The following is an 18531-nucleotide window of genomic DNA, read 5'->3' as shown; positions in this document are numbered from 1 at the left end:
AAAAAGAACTACAGCACCAGATCGTCAATTGGTATTACATTAGACGTACCTAGAGTTCACTCGGAACACGGAAAGTCTGCTTTCTCTTACTGTGCTCCTTGGCTGTGGAATGAATTTCAAGCTATTACTCTACTAGAAATAATTCCTTCTTTGAATGTGTTTAAAAATATATTGCAATGTAAAATGAGTGAAGTATGTTACTGTTTAAATTAATTGATTTGTTGATTTATAATTAATTCTTTTTTCTTTTTCCTTCTTTGTTTATTTAAAATTTGTTTTGTATGTTATGTGTTTATGTGAAACTTTTTGAACGGCCACCTTGGCCAGGACTCCCTGGAAGAAGAGATTTCTGTTAATCTCAATGGGACTTTCCTGGAAAAATAAAGGTTAAATAAAATGAAATAAATAAATTATCCTTGTAAAGTGCACTATTATTTATTTAATGGATGGAGATGGTAATATAGTATATATCTGTCATTGTGTGGCTTTCATGAGACTAGTGGAGCTGTGATGTGGTATCTGGCACCAAGACTTTAAATGCAGATCCCTAAAGTCCTGTCAGTGAGGTGGAGACTCCAGTGGATTAGACTTATTTGTTCAGCACATGCCACAGATGCTAGTTTTAGACTGAGATCTGGAGTATTTGAAGGTCATATATATTTAATATTTTGAATACTTTATTTTTTCCAAACCATACCTGAACAATTTTTGCAGGTGTGGCAGGGAGCATTATGTTGCTGAAAAAGGCCACAGTCATTAGGAATACTGTTAATATGAAGGGGGTGTACTTAGTTTAAACCAATGTTTTGGTAGATGGTGTGTATTAAAGTAACATCCACATTAATGTGAGGACCCAAGGTTTTCCTAGAAGAATGCCTTCATTGTCTCGCCTTCTTCCCAAAGTGTTGATGCCATCTCTTCTCCAGATAAGCAACACACGTCTACATGATGTAAAAGAAAACAAGATTAAACAAACCAGACCACCATCTTCTAATGCTCCATCATCTAGTTCTGATGCTCACATATCCACTATAATATATAATATATATATAATATCCAATATATCTGATCAAATGCACATTATTAACTTGTACTTGTAAAATTATGAACAGCAGCTACGCTAATTCCTCTTCACTGCTTTTCTGTTTCTACCCATCCTGAAGCATTCCGAGGTTGTGTCCCACCTCATGAAGATTATGGACCTTCAAAGAAGAAGTTGCAGACCCTGCAAACATCCGGGGTACCATCTAGAGACGTACCAGCACCATTTGGATATCACTTCACATAGGCATTGGCCCTCTTCGAATGTTTAAAACCTCTGGCATAGTTGGTGTAGGATTTATGATGATCTCAAATGTTTAACTGTTTCATGAGTTGCTCTGTAGCTCCTGGTTCCACAACATCAACTGACTGTATAAGACTGTAGAAAGGACATTACTGATAATCACACACTCCGGTACTCATTGTAGTTCTCACTCTCAGGTGTTTTGTATAGTTTAAACTTTAAAGACTATAATCACACTCTTGATATCACCCAAATGAGGAAGGGTTCCCTTTTGAGTCTGGTTCCTCTCAAGGTTTCTTCTTCACAACATCTAAGGGAGTTTTTCCTTGCCACAGTCGCCTCAGACTGCTCATCAGAGATAAATACACATAATTTACTTAATAATTAAAGTTCTGCGGAGCTGCTTTAAAACAATGTCCATTGTGAAAAGTGCTATAGAAATAAACTTGAACTTATAAGTGCATTGAGTGGTGTACAGGGTCAGCACGGCCTGAAGCTACACAGCTTCATATGCAGCAAGTTGTAATGCACTGTGTGTTCTGGTAACGTTTGATTGGAGCCAGCATGAACTTTTTCAGTAACTTGGGCTTCAGTAGGTCTTCTGTGGTATTGGATTAGCCAGGCAAAGATTTCACCCCCACATATCAGTGAGCCTTGGATGCCCATGATCCTGTTTCCTGGTTCATCATTTGTCCTTTCTTTGGATCACTAAATCCCACGACATTAACAAAGAAAATTGAAACCAAACGTCATTCATGTTTCCCATCAGTGGTTTCAATGTAAAGGCTGAATATATAAAACATAAATATGCTGTAACCAAAGCATTTGTAATGAGAATTCAGCTGAGGTGTCTGAATCTGCTCGAGAGATTTAAACTCTGAGATGGAGCTCTTTTTGGAAATTGAATTGCCAGTGTCCTACGGTGAGCCCAGAGAGGGATACCTTCACTACGATAAAGTCTTAAGCTTGTTACTAATGAGACTCTAATATCTTTTATATATTTTAAACAGGAAGTAGGATCTTAGCTGTTTGTCCTCGCAGTGAACATGTTTCGATCCATTCCAAAGTCTTATCACTTCATCTGCTGGCTACTGTGTGAATACAATGATTAATTACTATGATAATTACATGTACAGGTGCATCTCAATAAATTTAAATATCATTAAAAGGTTGATTTATTTGAGTAATCCCATACAAAAAGTGAAACTTGTATGTTATATAGATTCATCACACACAGACTGATATATTTCAAGTGTTCATAAGACAAAAATAAATATATTTTTAGTGAATTGTTGGCCTTCTGGAAAGTATGTTCATTTACTGTATATGTACTCAATACTTGGTAGAGGCATGACATAGAGGTGATGGTCTGTGGCACTGCTGAGGTGGGATGGAAGCCCAGGTATCTTTGACAGTGGCATTCAGCTCATCTGCATTTTTAGTCTCTTGTTTCTCATTTTCCTCTTGACAATAACCACATAGATTCTCTATGGGGTTCAGGTCTGGTGAGTTTGCTGGCCAGTCAAACACACCAACACCATGGTCATTTAACCAACTTTTAGCCAAATCCTGCTGGAAAATGAATTCAGCATCTCCATAAAGCTGGTCAGCAGAAGGAAGCATGAAGTGCTCTAAAACTTCCTGGTAGACGTCTGTGCTGATCTTGGACCTGATAAAACACAGTGGACCAACATCAGCAGATGACACGACTCCCCAAACCACCACTGCCTGTGCAAACTTTACACTGGACCTCAAGCAATTTGGATTATGCCTCTTCTCTCTTCTTCCAGACTCTGTGACCTTGATTTTCCAATGAAATGCTAAATTTTCTTTCCTTTCATCTGAAAAGACGACTTTGGCACATTAAGCCACAGTTCAGTCCATTTTGTCCATTGCCCAAGTGAGACACCTCTGACGTCTTCTCTGGTTCAGGAATGAGTCAGTTGTCACTCATGGAAACTTCTGGAGGATCTTGAAACACTGACTCCAGCTGCAGTCCACTTATTGAGAATCTCTTCAAAATTCTTGAATGGGCTTCGTTTCACCTTTTTTCCTTCCATTCAACCATCCATAAATGTGCTTGGATACAGCACTCTGAACAGCAGCTTCTTTAGAGATGACCTTTTGTGTCTTACCCTCCATGTGTCAATGATCATCTTCTGAACAACAGTCAAGTCAGCAGTCTTCCCCCATGATTATGCAGCCTGAACCAGACTGAGACACCATTTAAAAGCTCAGGAAACCTTTGCAGGTGTTTGGATTTAATGAGCTGATTAGAGTGAGACACCACGAGTCTCTAATATTCAACTTTTTCACAATATTCTAATTTTCTGAGATAGTACATTTTGGGTTTTCATTAGCTATAAGCCAAAATCATCAAAATGAAAAGAAAAACACTTGAAATATATCAGTCTGTGTGTGATGCATCTATATAATATACAAGTTTCACTTTTTGCATTGAATTACTAAAATAAATCACCTCTTTACTGATATTCTAATATGCCTATTGTACAAATATTCAAATAATTGTTCTTGCTAATAAGAATCTCAGACAAGCAAACAGAGGAACAACCAACCTGAATATTTACACCCACCAGGCATAACATTATAACATATTGACCGATGAGTGAATAACACTGATTATCTCTCCATTATAGCACCTGTTAGTGAGTGGAATTTACAAGGCAGCAAGTGAACATTCTTTCTTTCTATCTTTCTATCTTTCTATCTATCTAGGCTTTAAAGCTTCAGAATGAGAGGGAAAAAATGGATGCCATGAAAGAACACAATGACTGAATGAAAGAGAAAATTAATCCACAAACAAGAATGAGAATAAAGAGCCAGGAAAATAACAACAACAAGAAAACAAGAACAAGATAAAAAAAAAAAAAAAAGAACAGAATGAAATAATAAACAGTAGGAAAAAGAGAAGAATAAAGGACCAGATAAGGAGGAGAGAATAACTAGACAATGAAAGAGAATAAAATGACAAGAAGAAAAAAAAAAAAAAAAAGAGAGAAAATATAGGGACAAGAAAGGATAGAATAAAGGGACAGGAAAATGAGAAAAGAAAAGGAGAGAAAAAGACAGTAGGAACTTGATTATAAAAAAGAAAAAATGAGATGAGAAAAAAAAGACAAAGGAGAGAATAAATATTAGAATGCATGACAAAGAAAGAGAAATAGAAACAACACATTCTGCTGCTTATATTATTTAGAGGAATAAAGAAAACCGATGCGATTCAGAACTCAGAAGGAAAGATTACAATAATAAAAAATAAAAAAAAACACACGGACACACAGATCTGTTCCAGACATCAGGCGTTGTTCAGTCAACATGGAAGACACTAAACAGAGGATCTGACATTAGTATAAACTTCTGTAACAATCAAATCACAATCAAAGTACCTTCACAAACACTTCATGCAAATTCCACCTTAAGGCTGATATCATATTCTAATCTCACTCTCTCTCTCTCTCTCTCTCTCTCTCTCTCTCTCTCTCTCACTCTCACTCTCACTCTCACTCTCACTCTCACTCTCACTCTCACTCTCACACACTAATAGCTATTCAGCCTAAATAAGCACACTTAATTAAAGATATACTAGAACCTATGGGTAACTTTTTTTTTTTTACATTTAGGTCAAAACCTGCAAGTTGGAAAGATTTTCATGAAATGTCTTGTTTTTACATCAAAGAGAAAAGAGGCCTCCGAAATATAAAAGTACATCTTAAACTTAGCGTCCACCTTTCATCTTTCCCTTTATAGAGCCAGTAGATCTATCATGGGTTTAATTCGTGGTTTAAGTTGAATTAAAAACTACACACAACGCAACATCTAGTGGAACACCTTCCCAGAAGAGGAAGGTTATTATAACAGGAAATGGGGACTAAATGCGGAATGGGTTGAGAGAGAAAAAAAAAATAGAAAAGCAAATAGAAATCTAATGGCCTGGTGTCCAGAAACTTTTGTCCATATTGTCTGCTCTGTAGAATCTCTGAACCTTTTGTTCTATTAGTAAAACCAAATAAAAAATCTGCAGCGCAAGAATAAAGATAAAATAAATAAAACAACCGTACAATTAAAACAATGAAGGTCGGTCTCTTTTCTCTCTTCTATGTAAAAACAAATTGACCAAAAACAAAAAAAACCTGCTCACGAGTTTTGACTTAAACCTTGAATAAGCTCTCCATCCAGCATTGATTTCTAAAATATAGGTATGGACGCGTAGCTTATGGATGTGTGATGTAGTTACCCTTCAAATAACGTTAGCAAATTACGTATTAAATATTAAGGTCAAGGTTGAACAAACAGGAGCACCTTAACCTCCGGCACCAGCCATGTGATGAAGAGATTAACATGAGTGTAACGGTTACTTTCACGCCCTTTCAGCCTGCTATTGTAATATTGGCAGGAGCACCAGAATCCAGTCAAACAGAGTGTTAAAGTCGAAATTAGTTGCAAATACGACCTTGTTTGTTCGCAGCTTGTGTTGTAGTAATACGGCGGGATTAATACGCGAACGAACTGATCAGCACTGTTACATGAATGCACGAAAGTCACAACATTTTCAAAAAAGAAAAAACCAAAAAAAAAAAACACTCATCACTTGTTCCCCCCCCCCCCCCCCCGTGTGTGTCTACGTGTGTGCGTGTATGTGTGGTATTTAATGCAATCAGTTCGATTTTCGAAAAAAACAAAAAGTTCATCTCATTGAAGAACGATTATGAGCACCAGAGGAAATTTCCTTCACAGCAGCTAATAAACCTGAAATGTGGACCAAAGTGGGAAAAGTCACCGGTTTCATGTGCATTGGGTTGTGCAGGTATTAAATTCATTGTGACGCCCAGCATGTTCCCCCTAAATACGGTTCCCAACTTACCCATGAGGGGGGGTGGGGCACACGTTTCCAATAACAAGGGGGGAAAAATTATCGCGAAGGAATAAGAATATCAAAGAGTTTTGTTCAAATACAGTCTCTAAAAAAGAACCATGTGTGTATTAGTTGTAGCTTGTGCCAGTGTTTGACTCGAAAACCCCTAAAGAACAGCAAGTAAGGACGCCTAGTACATACCATACTTAAGGACTGAGTGTCATGCTCCCTGATTTATCTACTGTTATGTGTGTAGAACCATAAAAAGAAATGAAATGTATATAAAAGCAACCAAACAATGCAACAACCATTCAAAGTAAACATGTATATAAAAAAGCAAAAGTAACAAAAAAAAACACAAGTAACTCGTTACTGGAACCATAAATTAAGCTACAGTTATAAGTACAGCACCTTCATCCATCCGTCCTCCCTGCTTTCGGTCATACAGAGAGAAGTAAGTGAGGATAGAAGAGAGGAGGACAAGCACCAGATTTAAGCAGAGCATGAATTTATATTAGTGTCTATAGAGAGTTTGGGGTTTGGGATTAGAGAGTGGGGGTTTGTTGTAGGAGGAGGCGGGTTGCACCTCGATTCCTTCGTTTTCTAGCGCATTCTCGAATGTGTACTGCGTGTTATTATTTCGTCTGAGAACGTTCACTTTTTCTTACGCTCCTGTGAACATCTTGGGCAGTACCTATATGGGGAAAGAAAACAAACCGTTTAACCTTCTCCTACCAAAAATGTGCAAAGGTACCGTTTCAAATCACACAGGCACTCACCATTTTCCCCTGGGCTTAGTGGTCAGGCCCACACAAGCAAAGTGGAACCACTCGATAGAGCACTATGGAGACAAACACACATGCACACGTTATATCCCTGAGCCCTCAGAGCTCTATTCCTATACCGTTTCCTTTATGATGCCCAAGTCCTAATAATGTCCTGCATTTAATATATAAAAGTGTGCGTTTTATATCATTATATTTAGCAAACAGAGAAACATTGTATCGATTTGAATTGTCACATGCTTCCATTTAAAAAAAAACAACAACAACAACAACAAAAAGATTTTCTGCTTAGATGTGAGATTAATAGTAGATTGTAGTGTCACGTTTGCAGGGTGAATTTTACTCGTTTTTCTTGTGCTCAAATTGTGATATAACCGACAAATATTAAATTATTAGTAAATAACGATTTGTTCTTTCAGATGTTTAGAATTATAAAGTGAGGTTTCTATTTGTTATTCTGCTTTAGTTTAGCTAGTTATGTAAATATCAAGGGTGTATAACGGTACGCAAAATTTACGGTTCGGTGCGGTTTTTAAGTCACGGTTCAGTTCAAGGGGAAGAAATGACAAATATAAAATTGCTCGTAGTTTTTTTTTTATTGACGTTTTTGTGAACAACAGTTTACGCTTTCAAAACAATTTTCAATAAAACGCCTGCTAGGTTAAATATAATACACAATTTTTTAATATTTGATCAATGTAATTGAATAAATGAAATGAATGCAATACACATTTTTTATATTGATTACTTTGATTAATCAAATATATTAGCACAAATGAAATTGTTTAGATTAAATGTAATAAGTGGAAAAATTGAACCTAAATAGTTTACATTTGTTATACCACATTTGGGTCATACAGATGTGTATTTTATTTGTACCGATTTCTTTTTTTTTTTTATACAAAAAATCCATACTAATAGTTTCTGGGTTGCGTTCTGTTAATCTGTTGATTAATTGTTTATTGGAAAGTACAATCCAACCTAGCTATCGCTAAAAATTTTTGTCACTATCGGTACACCTCTGCATTATACTAATTTATTGCTTTCCGCCAATGTATTTCACAAAATCATCCGCATGTTTGATGTGGCACGTTTTAACGCTGGATGCCCTTCCTAACGCAACCCTCCCCATTTATCCGCGCTTGGGACCGGCACTAAGAGTGGCTGGGGTTGGTTCTCTGACCGGGGATCGAACCCGGGTCGCAGCGGTGAGAGTGCTGCATTTCAACCCCTATGCCATGACAAATATGCGGGCCGAGAAGCAACAATGAATTCAAGCATGGAATTAATAATTAAAATCTAAAGATTTCAGAACTCAAAAGTAAAACTGTATAATATGCCAAACAAGGAGTCGTTATTAAAAACAGAACAGACAGTGTTAAAATCCCACAATAAATATTCTAACCGACTGTGCAAACTGAAAATGAACAACAAATAAGGCACTGGACTCACATCGGTATTGTCACAGCCAATCATCTCCCCGTAGGAGACTTGGTGGCACAGGCAGTACGTCGGCTCATTTGGGTCCACGGGCATGTCCAGCACATCTGAGGGGTGAACGTTGCCAAAATTCACAGCTGGAGCGGAGAACTCAGTTCTGCATGAGAGAAAAATGATTTCGTTTATACCTAGTATACAAATGCATTTCAGGGGGGAAAAAAAGAAAATAAAAAATACCAATCATCTTGTTGTCATCTTACGTTTGCGTTAGCTTGACCTTCTTCTGGCTACTCTTAGGACTGCAGTCATCATCTGAGTTCTTGACCTTTGACCTGGTGCGAGACACCTTTTTCTCCTTAGGCCCCCGGAGGTCACCTTGAAAGCAATTCAGAAGTAGTAAGTAAACAAATGGACTCCATCATTCTACAACACATGTTCAATATAACAGACACGCACAGGCTGGAGCACCACACTTTATGATTAGCACTTAATCTCGTTTCTCTTACTGGAGGTAGAATCGTAGTCTGTGCTTTCGATCTGCTTTTCTTTCAGGTCGGCCTCAAAGCGGGCCAAATCCGTGTCCAGTCTCCGGATGTGTTTATCCACCTTAGGGTGAGGGATGAAAAAGAAAACGGAATTATTTTAGCTAACGTGATCAAATGTATGTGTATAAAAATGTGCACATTTTTTAAAAAATATATATCATTATTTATTCATAAAAAAAAGACCAATAATCAGCAATTTCCTTAAAACTACATTAACTGTTGCAATAAAAATATTCAGTGGCTGCCGAACGCTTGGGAACACTTTTTGTTTATATGGCGTAAACTAGGTCATTTCATGAGATAAAGATTTACAAACATATAAAAAAATTTACAGATGATACATTCTTATTTACATTGAAAAATCCTGCCTTAGCATTAATACCAGCGTTACACACTCTTGGCATCTGGACAGTTTGTTTCTGCAAACATTCAGCTGAAACACTTTGCCATGTCTCTTGCCAAACACTTGCAAAAGGTGTTCTTTATTAATTGGAGATTTCTTTCTAACCTTGTGATCCAGTTCATCCCAGAGCAGTTCAATAGGATTTACCATAATAGAGAACGCTCCAGCTCACTAACACTTACAGAGCTTGGACGTACACTTCAGGTGTAGTTGGTGAAGTTGGTTAAGTTGGTTTCGATTAAAAGCAAGCCGGATGGAAATGCACAGTGTTAAAGTGCGGAACAGGTGGTTCGGTTTATCTTTCCTGTTCCCTGCCTTACAGAAGTTCTTCTAATAGAGTAAAAAATGTCAAATCTGCACTCTTTTGTAGACAGAACATTTCTCCCATCATTTACTCTCCAATTTCTTTTTCTTTTTTTTTTTTACCCATTTAGTTGCATATAAACAAAAAAGTATGCATGTGTCTCAAAAACTGTAGATCATGATGAACAATATAAGAATAAACACTCATATTTAAAAAAAAACAAACAAACAAAAAAACACCCGATACACAACGTGCGCCTGAAATTCAAACATAAACCAAGACTGAAGATGTGTTTTTTGTACAGATATTGTACTATTTTTTCTGTACATCAGCTGTAAAATTAAATGACCCGTAACAAAATTCCATGAAATCGGACGAACCATCTCATACGTCTGCATGGCCAGCTGGACCTTGTCATCGCCAAACTCTTTGCACTTCCCATAGGACTGCTGGATCTGCCTCAGGAGAGACAGTTTCTGCTCTGAGGACAGGGTCCGGGCGTTTGCGGTGTAGTCGCGAGCTAGGGAATCGATCTGTCCCTTCAGCTCTATAAGAAAGCACAAAACACTAACAACAATAAATATTTAGAATAATCCTTTTATTGATAATAACCTAAGGCGGTTTCGTTCTGACTAACGGTTACCGCCACGCTTTACCCTCAGTCCGCTGGTCCAGGTCTCGCATCAGCTGGAAATTCCTCTGAAGCTCAAAGGGAAGGTTCTCTATACCTAAGGAAAAGCAGAAAAGCACAAGTTTGAGATGATGGAAAGTAGAGAGTGACGTAGAACCAAACCTACAATACCAATAGTAATGATTTTACCATCACTGATGTTTGAGTACAATCATGTTGTAATGTATTCAGTGAAAAAATAGACACAAAACAATGGACTATTGTATTATCATGAATAAAAGTAAGATTTCACACGCCCCGAATATTCATTCAAGCTATTGAGGCGGGGTATTGTATGAAATGTTTTTGGGTGTGGTCATATTATATTTTCCCTTGAACAACGACAATGCGTGTTTACAAGATCAGCAAAACTGCTCTTTAGCATAAATAAGGTAACGGAAAAAACGCTCTGGATAAAAGCATCTGCCATATGCCATAAATACAAACGATTTATTGGGCAGCAAAAAACCCAAAACTGTCGAACAAAACCTTCAGGAATTCACAATCCCAATCATGGACAATCCATCCCACCCAGAGTGAACAGAAATCGATTCATTCATTCATTTATCCAATGACCTCACAGAGGTAGATGTGAAAGTATCTTCCGTACAAAAAAAACCCTCATAACTACAAAGTAACAGCAAATGAAAAAACAATATCTAAAACTAAATTTTTTGCCAGAATGTACGGACGTGCCCTTGCTGGAAATGCAGGAAATGCAAGACACACCAGACCTGCACTTAGGGGTCAATTAATGGCAACTCTAAGTGTTTTGGAAAATAGCCTATATTTTATCTGATCCTCCTTTTGCGCAGCAGTACAGTAATCCACCGTTTTTTCAAAACCGCTCAAAACCGGTTTTTCGCACTAAGCGAAAAACCGTGATAAACGGACGCCACCCCAAAAAATGCTATTAACATTTTACTTTATTTTATAATTAATAATAAAATTTCTATTAATAAATGTCATTATTTCAATACAAAACTCCAATAAAAGTTGTCTGACCTTTATTTCTTAAATAATTTGTGTTGAATTAATTTAGTTAAAGCTTTCATTTGGTTAATATAAAACAAATGTGTTTTTTTTCCCCTTTAAAATATTCATTTATACATTTGTACATGTAAAATATAAGCTCTTATTCTGTACATAATTTGCAGCAACCCATTGGGATTTATATCATTTAAAGCCAATTGAATGAAGTTCTTCTTATTTTCTTTTTCAGGACTATACATAATTTTTACTACCCTACACTGTATATAATATAATATAATACAGTATAGTATCCTTTAATACAGTATAGTATAATAGTGTATTATAGTTAATATATAGTATAATACAGTATAGTATAATATGATAAGGTATAGTTTAATGCAGTCTATAATACAGTATAGGACACTAATACATTAATACTGTATTATATACTATATAATAGTGTAGTATAGTTTAATATAGTATAATACACTATAATTTAGTACAGAATATTATAGTATAGTTTATTTCTGTATAATACACTATAATATAGTATAATTTATAGTAGTATAATACAGTAAATATAGTATAGTTGAATACTGTATTATAGTTTTTATACTATATAGTATAATAGTATATTTTAATATAGAATAATATTAAAATAGAATAATACACTATAATATAATATAGTTTAATATAGTATAATACACTACATAATATTATAGTATAATACAGTAAATATAGTATAATATAATATTAGTATAATATAGTATAGTATAATATAGTTTAATATAGTATAATACACTATAATAAAGTACAGAATAATAATAATATATAGTATAATATAGTATAATGATATAGTATAATAATAATATAGTATAGTATAGTACAGAATAATAATATAGTATAGTTTAATATAATATATAATATAGTATAATATAATATATATTATAGTATAGTATAATATAGTATAGTATATAATATAATATAGTAAAGTATATAATATAGTATAATATAATATATAATATAATATAGTATATAATATAATATATTAAGTATATAATATAATATAATATAGTATAATATAATATAATATATAATATAATATAGTATTTAATAGTATATAATATAATATAGTATATAATATAGTATAATATATTATAATATAATATATAGTATATAATATAATATATAGTATATAATATAGTAGAGTATATAATATAATATATAGTATATAATATAATATATAGTATATAATATAATATATAGTATATAATATAGTATATAATATATAGTATATAATATAATATAGTATATAATATAATATAGTATATAATAATATATAGTATATAATATAATATATAGTATATAATAATATATAGTATATAATATAATATAGTATATAATATAATATAGTATATAATATAATATAGTATAATATAATATATAGTATATAATATAATATATAGTATATAATAATATATAGTATTTAATATAATATAGTATATAATATAATATAGTATATAATATAATATAGTATATAATATAATATAGTATATAATAATATATAGTATAAAATATAATATAGTATAAAATATAATATAGTATATAATAATATATAGTATATAATATAATATAGTATATAATATAATATAGTATAGTATAATAATATAGTATATAATATAATATAGTATAATAATATATAATATAGTATATAATATAATATAGTATAATAATATAGTATAATAATATATAATAGTATATAATATAATATAGTATAATAATATATAATATAGTATATAATATAATATAGTATAATAATATATAATATATAATATAGTATGACTAGCTGGTTCGCTAACATTATAAAAAGCACAGTTTCCGGGTCCTTCAGGGTAAATATAGCTCTTTATTGTCTTCTTATATAATTCTATAAGATCACACTATGTAAAGTGTATTAAAGTATTCACTTTAAAACACTCTGGATTCAAGTCAAGACAAAAGGCTTACTGTCCAGATAGTGCTCCAGATACATTCCTGCCGCCATCTTGAAAAACACAAACAAAAGTTGTTCCGGGCTCCGGGGTTTAAATGTGCTTTAACAAAACCGAAACAAAAAAACACGCCGTGTTCCAGGTGAACGTATCGTGATAACTCCAAACAGATTTGCGGTTCCTCAAAAGGCAGCTGAGAGCAACTTGATGACTGTAGCCGGAGTGATTTGTTGGTGATACACTGCGCGATGCCGGATGGCCTGGACAGGGCCGATAAATCGAGAATCGAAACACCGATCAACAAACCAACGATTGGCCCCTGCAAATATTACGGAAGCCCGAAGAGGTCATGAAGGGTTTTTGTTGTTTGCGCACACCAATAAAAGTCATGCTGAATCTATGGCTGAAATGAATAAGATAACAAAAAAAACAAAAAACAAAAAAAACCCCAAAGCATTAAACAGTCAATAAAACAAAATACATTATTTTTACATAACATTACTCAATACATGTAGCCCTTTATACCAATCCATTTCAACTTCTGTTTTAGCAACCCCAGCCGTATGCCAAAAGTATAAAGGAACCTCACCTCCCCTAAGTTATCTATCAAATTGTCTAGAATTGTTTTTTGTGCTGTAGAATTGTACAAATTCCCTTCACTGAAACTATGAGGCCCAAACCTGTTTCAACATAATCATGCCACTGTGTACAAAGCAAGCTCAAGGAAGATACAGTGTGCAAAGCTTGGAATGAAGTAAACCTGAATAACCTGCACATGAGCCCTGACCTCAACCCCACTGAACTCCTCTGGGAGGAACTGGGCCCCCATTTAAACCCCAGTCCTCTTCATCCAGCATTACTAATGCTCTTGTGGATGAATGAGCACAAATCCCTCCAGCCACATTCTAAAACCTATTGGAGCACTTTCCCAGAAAAGTGGAAGGTCTTATAGCTGCAAAGGGATGAGCCCCAACTCCAGATTAATGCCCATGGTTTTGGAAGAGAAGTTCAAGCACATACAGTATGGGTGAGATGGGGTGAGGTATCTACATACTTTTAGCGTATTATAGAGTATTAACTATGTGACTTACACAGTATCCTCTAGGTTGTGGTCTATTCTAAACCAATCATGGTTAATAAAATTAATAGCCATTTGGAACAAATCTGAGGGGTTTTATTGTGGTTTATTTATTTATCTAAGGTTGTGCTTTATTGTCACATCACTGAGACTTAGAAGGTTCTCAAATTAATAATGAACAAAAAATAAAATAAAATAAAACACCCCCTCTCTTGTCACTATCTTTATTTAGGAACTGCTGTTCAGTTTTTGTTGTTGCTGTACATATTGATTAAAACAGTGTTACAACATTTATATAGCATATTTAGGTTCTAGTGTATGACATGAATGGCATTTCATCTTCGTGTCACTGGAAAAAAAGATTTAAAATTGGTGTTTTACAACAGTTTTGTAGTACCTTTGTGGTTAGGGCTCTGGGTAACTAATCGGAAGGTCAGGGTTCAAGCCCCGGTATTGCCAAGCTGCCACGTTTGGGGCCCGGGGACAAGGCCCTTAACCTTAATGAATCATTGTTGAGCTAAAATCGCTAGGCAATGAGAATTTTTTTTTACTGTGCTGTAATGTATATCTGACAAGCATAAAAGCATGGAGTCAACTGGCACTGTACAGACTATTAGACAGTATACACACTGTGACACAAATTGTTTCTGGGAGAATGGTCAAAAGATTTCAAATATTCATCAAAAGAAAAATCAATATACCACAAATGCTCTGCATCCATTGGTTCATTAGCATTAAACATAAGTCTTTTGTGTACATCAAATTTATTTTGTATATGCCTTAATACGATGTTGAGCAGAGTCCAGTCAAGGGACTTATTAAAGCCAACCGTTCAAACTCACACTTTCAATCAATTGTCCAGAGCTCTAACCATTGTGTACCACTGCCAGCAATTGTTATTCGTCATTCAGACAATTACACCCTTTTTTTTTGAGAGGAGGATTGACATTTATGGCTCAGACTTGTCAACCATTATTAGGTTCAAACATGTTCAACCATTGTGTGCTTTTGAAAGCAATGACAGTCCATAGTTAGTCACAAACAGTTTATAATACAGCAAATGTGTGTATGAACCATGCCTGTCCACTTAACTTATTTTATGACACAGGTTTAACTGACTGCATTATAATAAATGCCAGTCTTTTTTTTCTTTTCATGTGGGCAGCCTAATGCCCTCGACTTCAGTCCTCCCTACTTTCAGATTCAAAGGGAAAAATGTCAACACACTAAATTAAATCATGGCTCTTAAGACATTTAATGGGTATTCTAAAAGTGGCTAGATTGGTGCTACCTCCATTACATTACTCATAAACAAATGCATCTGTGTCTGACCTCATGACCGCTTTTAGCTGGACACTATTATTATAGTGCCAAAAACCTTTGCATTTTTGCATTCAGCATTGACGTATAAAGCTGCAGCAAAACACTTTAAATTTGAGGGATCCAATAGATATTACACAAAAAAAACCCCAGAATATCAATGCTTAGTTTTATTCTTTCCTTTTAAAATATCTGACCTATTACTATACTTGACATCGGACATCAGACAGCACTTAAAACTAAAGGGCTGCTTGTGACCCAGCATGTGACAATGAGCTGTTATATTCTTCATATGGTTGAACTAAATATTCTGGCTTTTGCTAAAGATGCTAAAGATGATGAAAGCATTTTCTAATGAAAAAATTGATTAAATCACCCTAAACCACTGGTACAAATGTGTTACAGTCTGATAAATAAAACATTTTGGCCATATTTCTAATATGAAAAACTGTAAAAATGAAAAGTAAAAATATAAAGTGAAGAAAATACCTTTTTTGTTGTTTTCTGAAGCCTTTCTTTTTCCTGACACTGTACGGACGCATTAAAGCATGGTGGTGGCAGCGTCATGCCATGAGGCTACTTCTTTATAGCTGGGACTGGGTCTCTAATCAATACAGTAGGAATCATAGACTGCTCCAAGTGCACATCTATTTTGGCACAAAACCTGTAAGCCTCTGTTAGAAACCTTAAGATGATTACAAACATTAGAATTTTCAGTTTACATTCTGGAATGGCCCAATCAGCACCTAGTCAGCACCCAATCCTATCAGAATTCTGATAGAGCTGTAACATCGTAAAGCAATGGTGGAGTAAAATAACAATCAACAATTGCTAATGTATTATATCTTACCCAATAAGACTGACTTCTACATGACAAAAGGTATAAAAAAAAATCCTTTTTTTTAAATGCCCTGATACAAATATTTGTAACATTTGTAGGCTCACAATTTACAGAGATATAGTCGTATTTTAGGTAGGCTAGAACAAGAGGGAGTTTGCCTATTGGCAGCATTACCTCAGATGTCCATTCTATGTAAACTCCAGAGACAGTAATGTGGGAAAATCCCAGGAATTCAGCTCTTTTTGAAATACCCTGTCATTTTGGCAGTGACAACAATTTCCCCCTCTCAAAGTCACTTGGATCAATTTTTTTGTCCCCTTATCTTGATCTTATTTGATCTCAACATTGACTGAAGCTCTCTTCCTGTGCCTACATGATTGGGAATGGTGGCTCCAGCGGTTAAGGCGCTGGGTTGCCGATCGGAAGGTCTGGGGTTCAAGCCCCGGTATCTCCAAGCTGCCACTCTTGGGCCCTTGAGCAAGGCCCTTAACCCTCTATGCTCCGGGGGTCCCTTACGAGGGAAATATCAAGGTCCGTGACGTCGGAGTGACGTGGGGCCGCCTTCCCGTGGGCTCACCACCTGCAGGAGGGACCGTAAGGGACGGTGCTATGAGGATTGGGCAGCAGTCGGAGGCGGGGGCCTGCTTAGACTGCTGCCCCCGCGACCCGAATTACGGATAAGCGGGAGAAAATGAATGAATGAAGGATGAGTTGCTGCCTGCTCATAAGGTGATTAGAAACACATATGGGCAAAGTTTGTGTACACACAAGAATATGATTCATATGTGCTTTTTGAACATCCCATTTTAAATTTAGTCCCCATTTGCTGTTATAATAACCTCACCTCTACTGGGAAGATGTTCCACTAGATTTTAGGGTGCTTATGGAGATTTCTGCTAATTCAGCCACAAGGGTGTTAGTAAAGACAGATATTGATGGGGGTGCAATCGACATCCCAATGAATCCCAAAGGTTTTCAATAGGGTTGAGGTCAGAGCTCTATATTAGGGAGCTATATATTGCCATGCTGGAACATATTTGGGTCTCCTAGTTTAAGTTAAGGGAAATTTTAAAGCGTACTACACGATTGTGTGCCTTTAACTTTGTGGTAACAGTTTGAAAAAAAAAAAAAAAAACATTTTGCTGGAAAAGTCCGGTGTTCCAATACTTTTGTCCATATAGAGTAGCTGCATAAATAAACAGATGTACAGGTGTCCCCTTCAACATTAATTAATTGAATTTAATTAATTAATTTAATTTAGTTTTCTATAGTATTTTATTCTTTATATTTAAAAAAAAGTATAAGATGTTATAATTACATTGAGTTCATTCATTAATTTGAATACATTGATGTGTACAATCAAATAAAATACTAAGAGGGTACCATTGATTGTGTCACACATATGATTAGCTAATAATTTATTTTAATCAAGTCAAGTCAAGTCATGTTAAGACAAGTCAAGTCAAGTCAAGTCAAGTCAAGTCAAGTCAAGTCAAGTTTATTTCTATAGCGCTTTTCACAACAGACATTGTCTCAAAGCAGCTTTACTGAAATCAACAGTTAAGGTGAACGGTGTGTATTTATCCCTGATGAGCAGCCATGGCGACTGTGCCAAGGAAAAACTCCCTTAGATGTTATCCTTGAGGAAGAAACCTTGAGAGGAACCAGACTCATTTGGGTGACATCAAGAGTTTGAACATAAATCTTTCAACAATACAGAACACTGGAGAGAGAGAACTAACATGAGCACTGGAGTATAAGATTATAAGTAAATATTCTTTCTACAGTCTTTGGTATAAAACTAGGAGCTTCTGAGCTCAGCATTTGTGATCATAACAGATCCAGCAACAGCTTCTCAATGCCAGAGCCTTTAAACACTCCAGTAGGTCCAATGTCAAAACTCCACACATGTAGTTGGATCCAATTGGCACTGGTACGTCTCTAGATGGTTCAGGATGTTTGCGAGTTCGGCATCTACTTATTTAAAGTCCATAATCTTCATGAGGTGGGACGTGACTGGAGCT

At 35.2% G+C, this 18531-nt stretch overlaps 1 protein-coding gene across 3 annotated transcripts; it reads right to left on the bottom strand.

Moving 5' to 3' along the window:
* Window positions 1-4588: 4588 nt before the first annotated feature.
* ing4 (inhibitor of growth family, member 4) lies at window positions 4589-13609 on the bottom strand. 3 transcript variants are annotated; one of them, XR_014534067.1, is made up of 9 exons: window positions 13285-13609; window positions 10292-10363; window positions 10016-10182; window positions 8890-8989; window positions 8644-8758; window positions 8396-8540; window positions 6938-6999; window positions 4799-6852; window positions 4589-4745 (listed from the first exon to the last, which is right to left on the bottom strand). XR_014534067.1 is itself a non-coding variant. In XM_083544429.1 (8 exons), exons 1-8 carry the CDS (start codon window positions 13319-13321, stop codon window positions 6813-6815), a joined length of 738 nt encoding a protein of 245 aa, XP_083400555.1. In that variant the 5' UTR covers window positions 13322-13609; the 3' UTR covers window positions 4589-6812. The 3 variants fall into 3 exon arrangements, 1 of the variants encoding a protein (XP_083400555.1); XR_014534068.1 differs by having other exon boundaries at window positions 4805-6852; XM_083544429.1 differs by having other exon boundaries at window positions 4589-6852.
* Between the last annotated feature and the right edge of the window lie 4922 nt (window positions 13610-18531).

The sequence above is a fragment of the Silurus aristotelis genome, assembly GCF_946808225.1.
Source record: "Silurus aristotelis genome assembly, chromosome: 6".
In the NCBI taxonomy this organism is placed as follows: domain Eukaryota; kingdom Metazoa; phylum Chordata; class Actinopteri; order Siluriformes; family Siluridae; genus Silurus; species Silurus aristotelis.
Note: the sequence above shows the minus strand (reverse complement) of the source record. Positions and strands in the feature narration are given on the sequence as shown.

Excerpts from the sequence above, each read along its gene's own strand:
- ing4 (XM_083544429.1), bottom strand. The coding sequence starts at position 13,321 with ATGGCGGCAGGAATGTATCTGGAGCACTATCTGGACA. Across the intron at positions 8,990-10,015 it reads CCATGCAGACGTATGAGATG|GTGGATAAACACATCCGGAG; the intron begins GTTCGTCCGATT and ends CCTCACCCTAAG. Across the intron at positions 7,000-8,395 it reads TTGGCTGTGACAATACCGAT|TGCTCTATCGAGTGGTTCCA; the intron begins GTGAGTCCAGTG and ends TTGTCTCCATAG.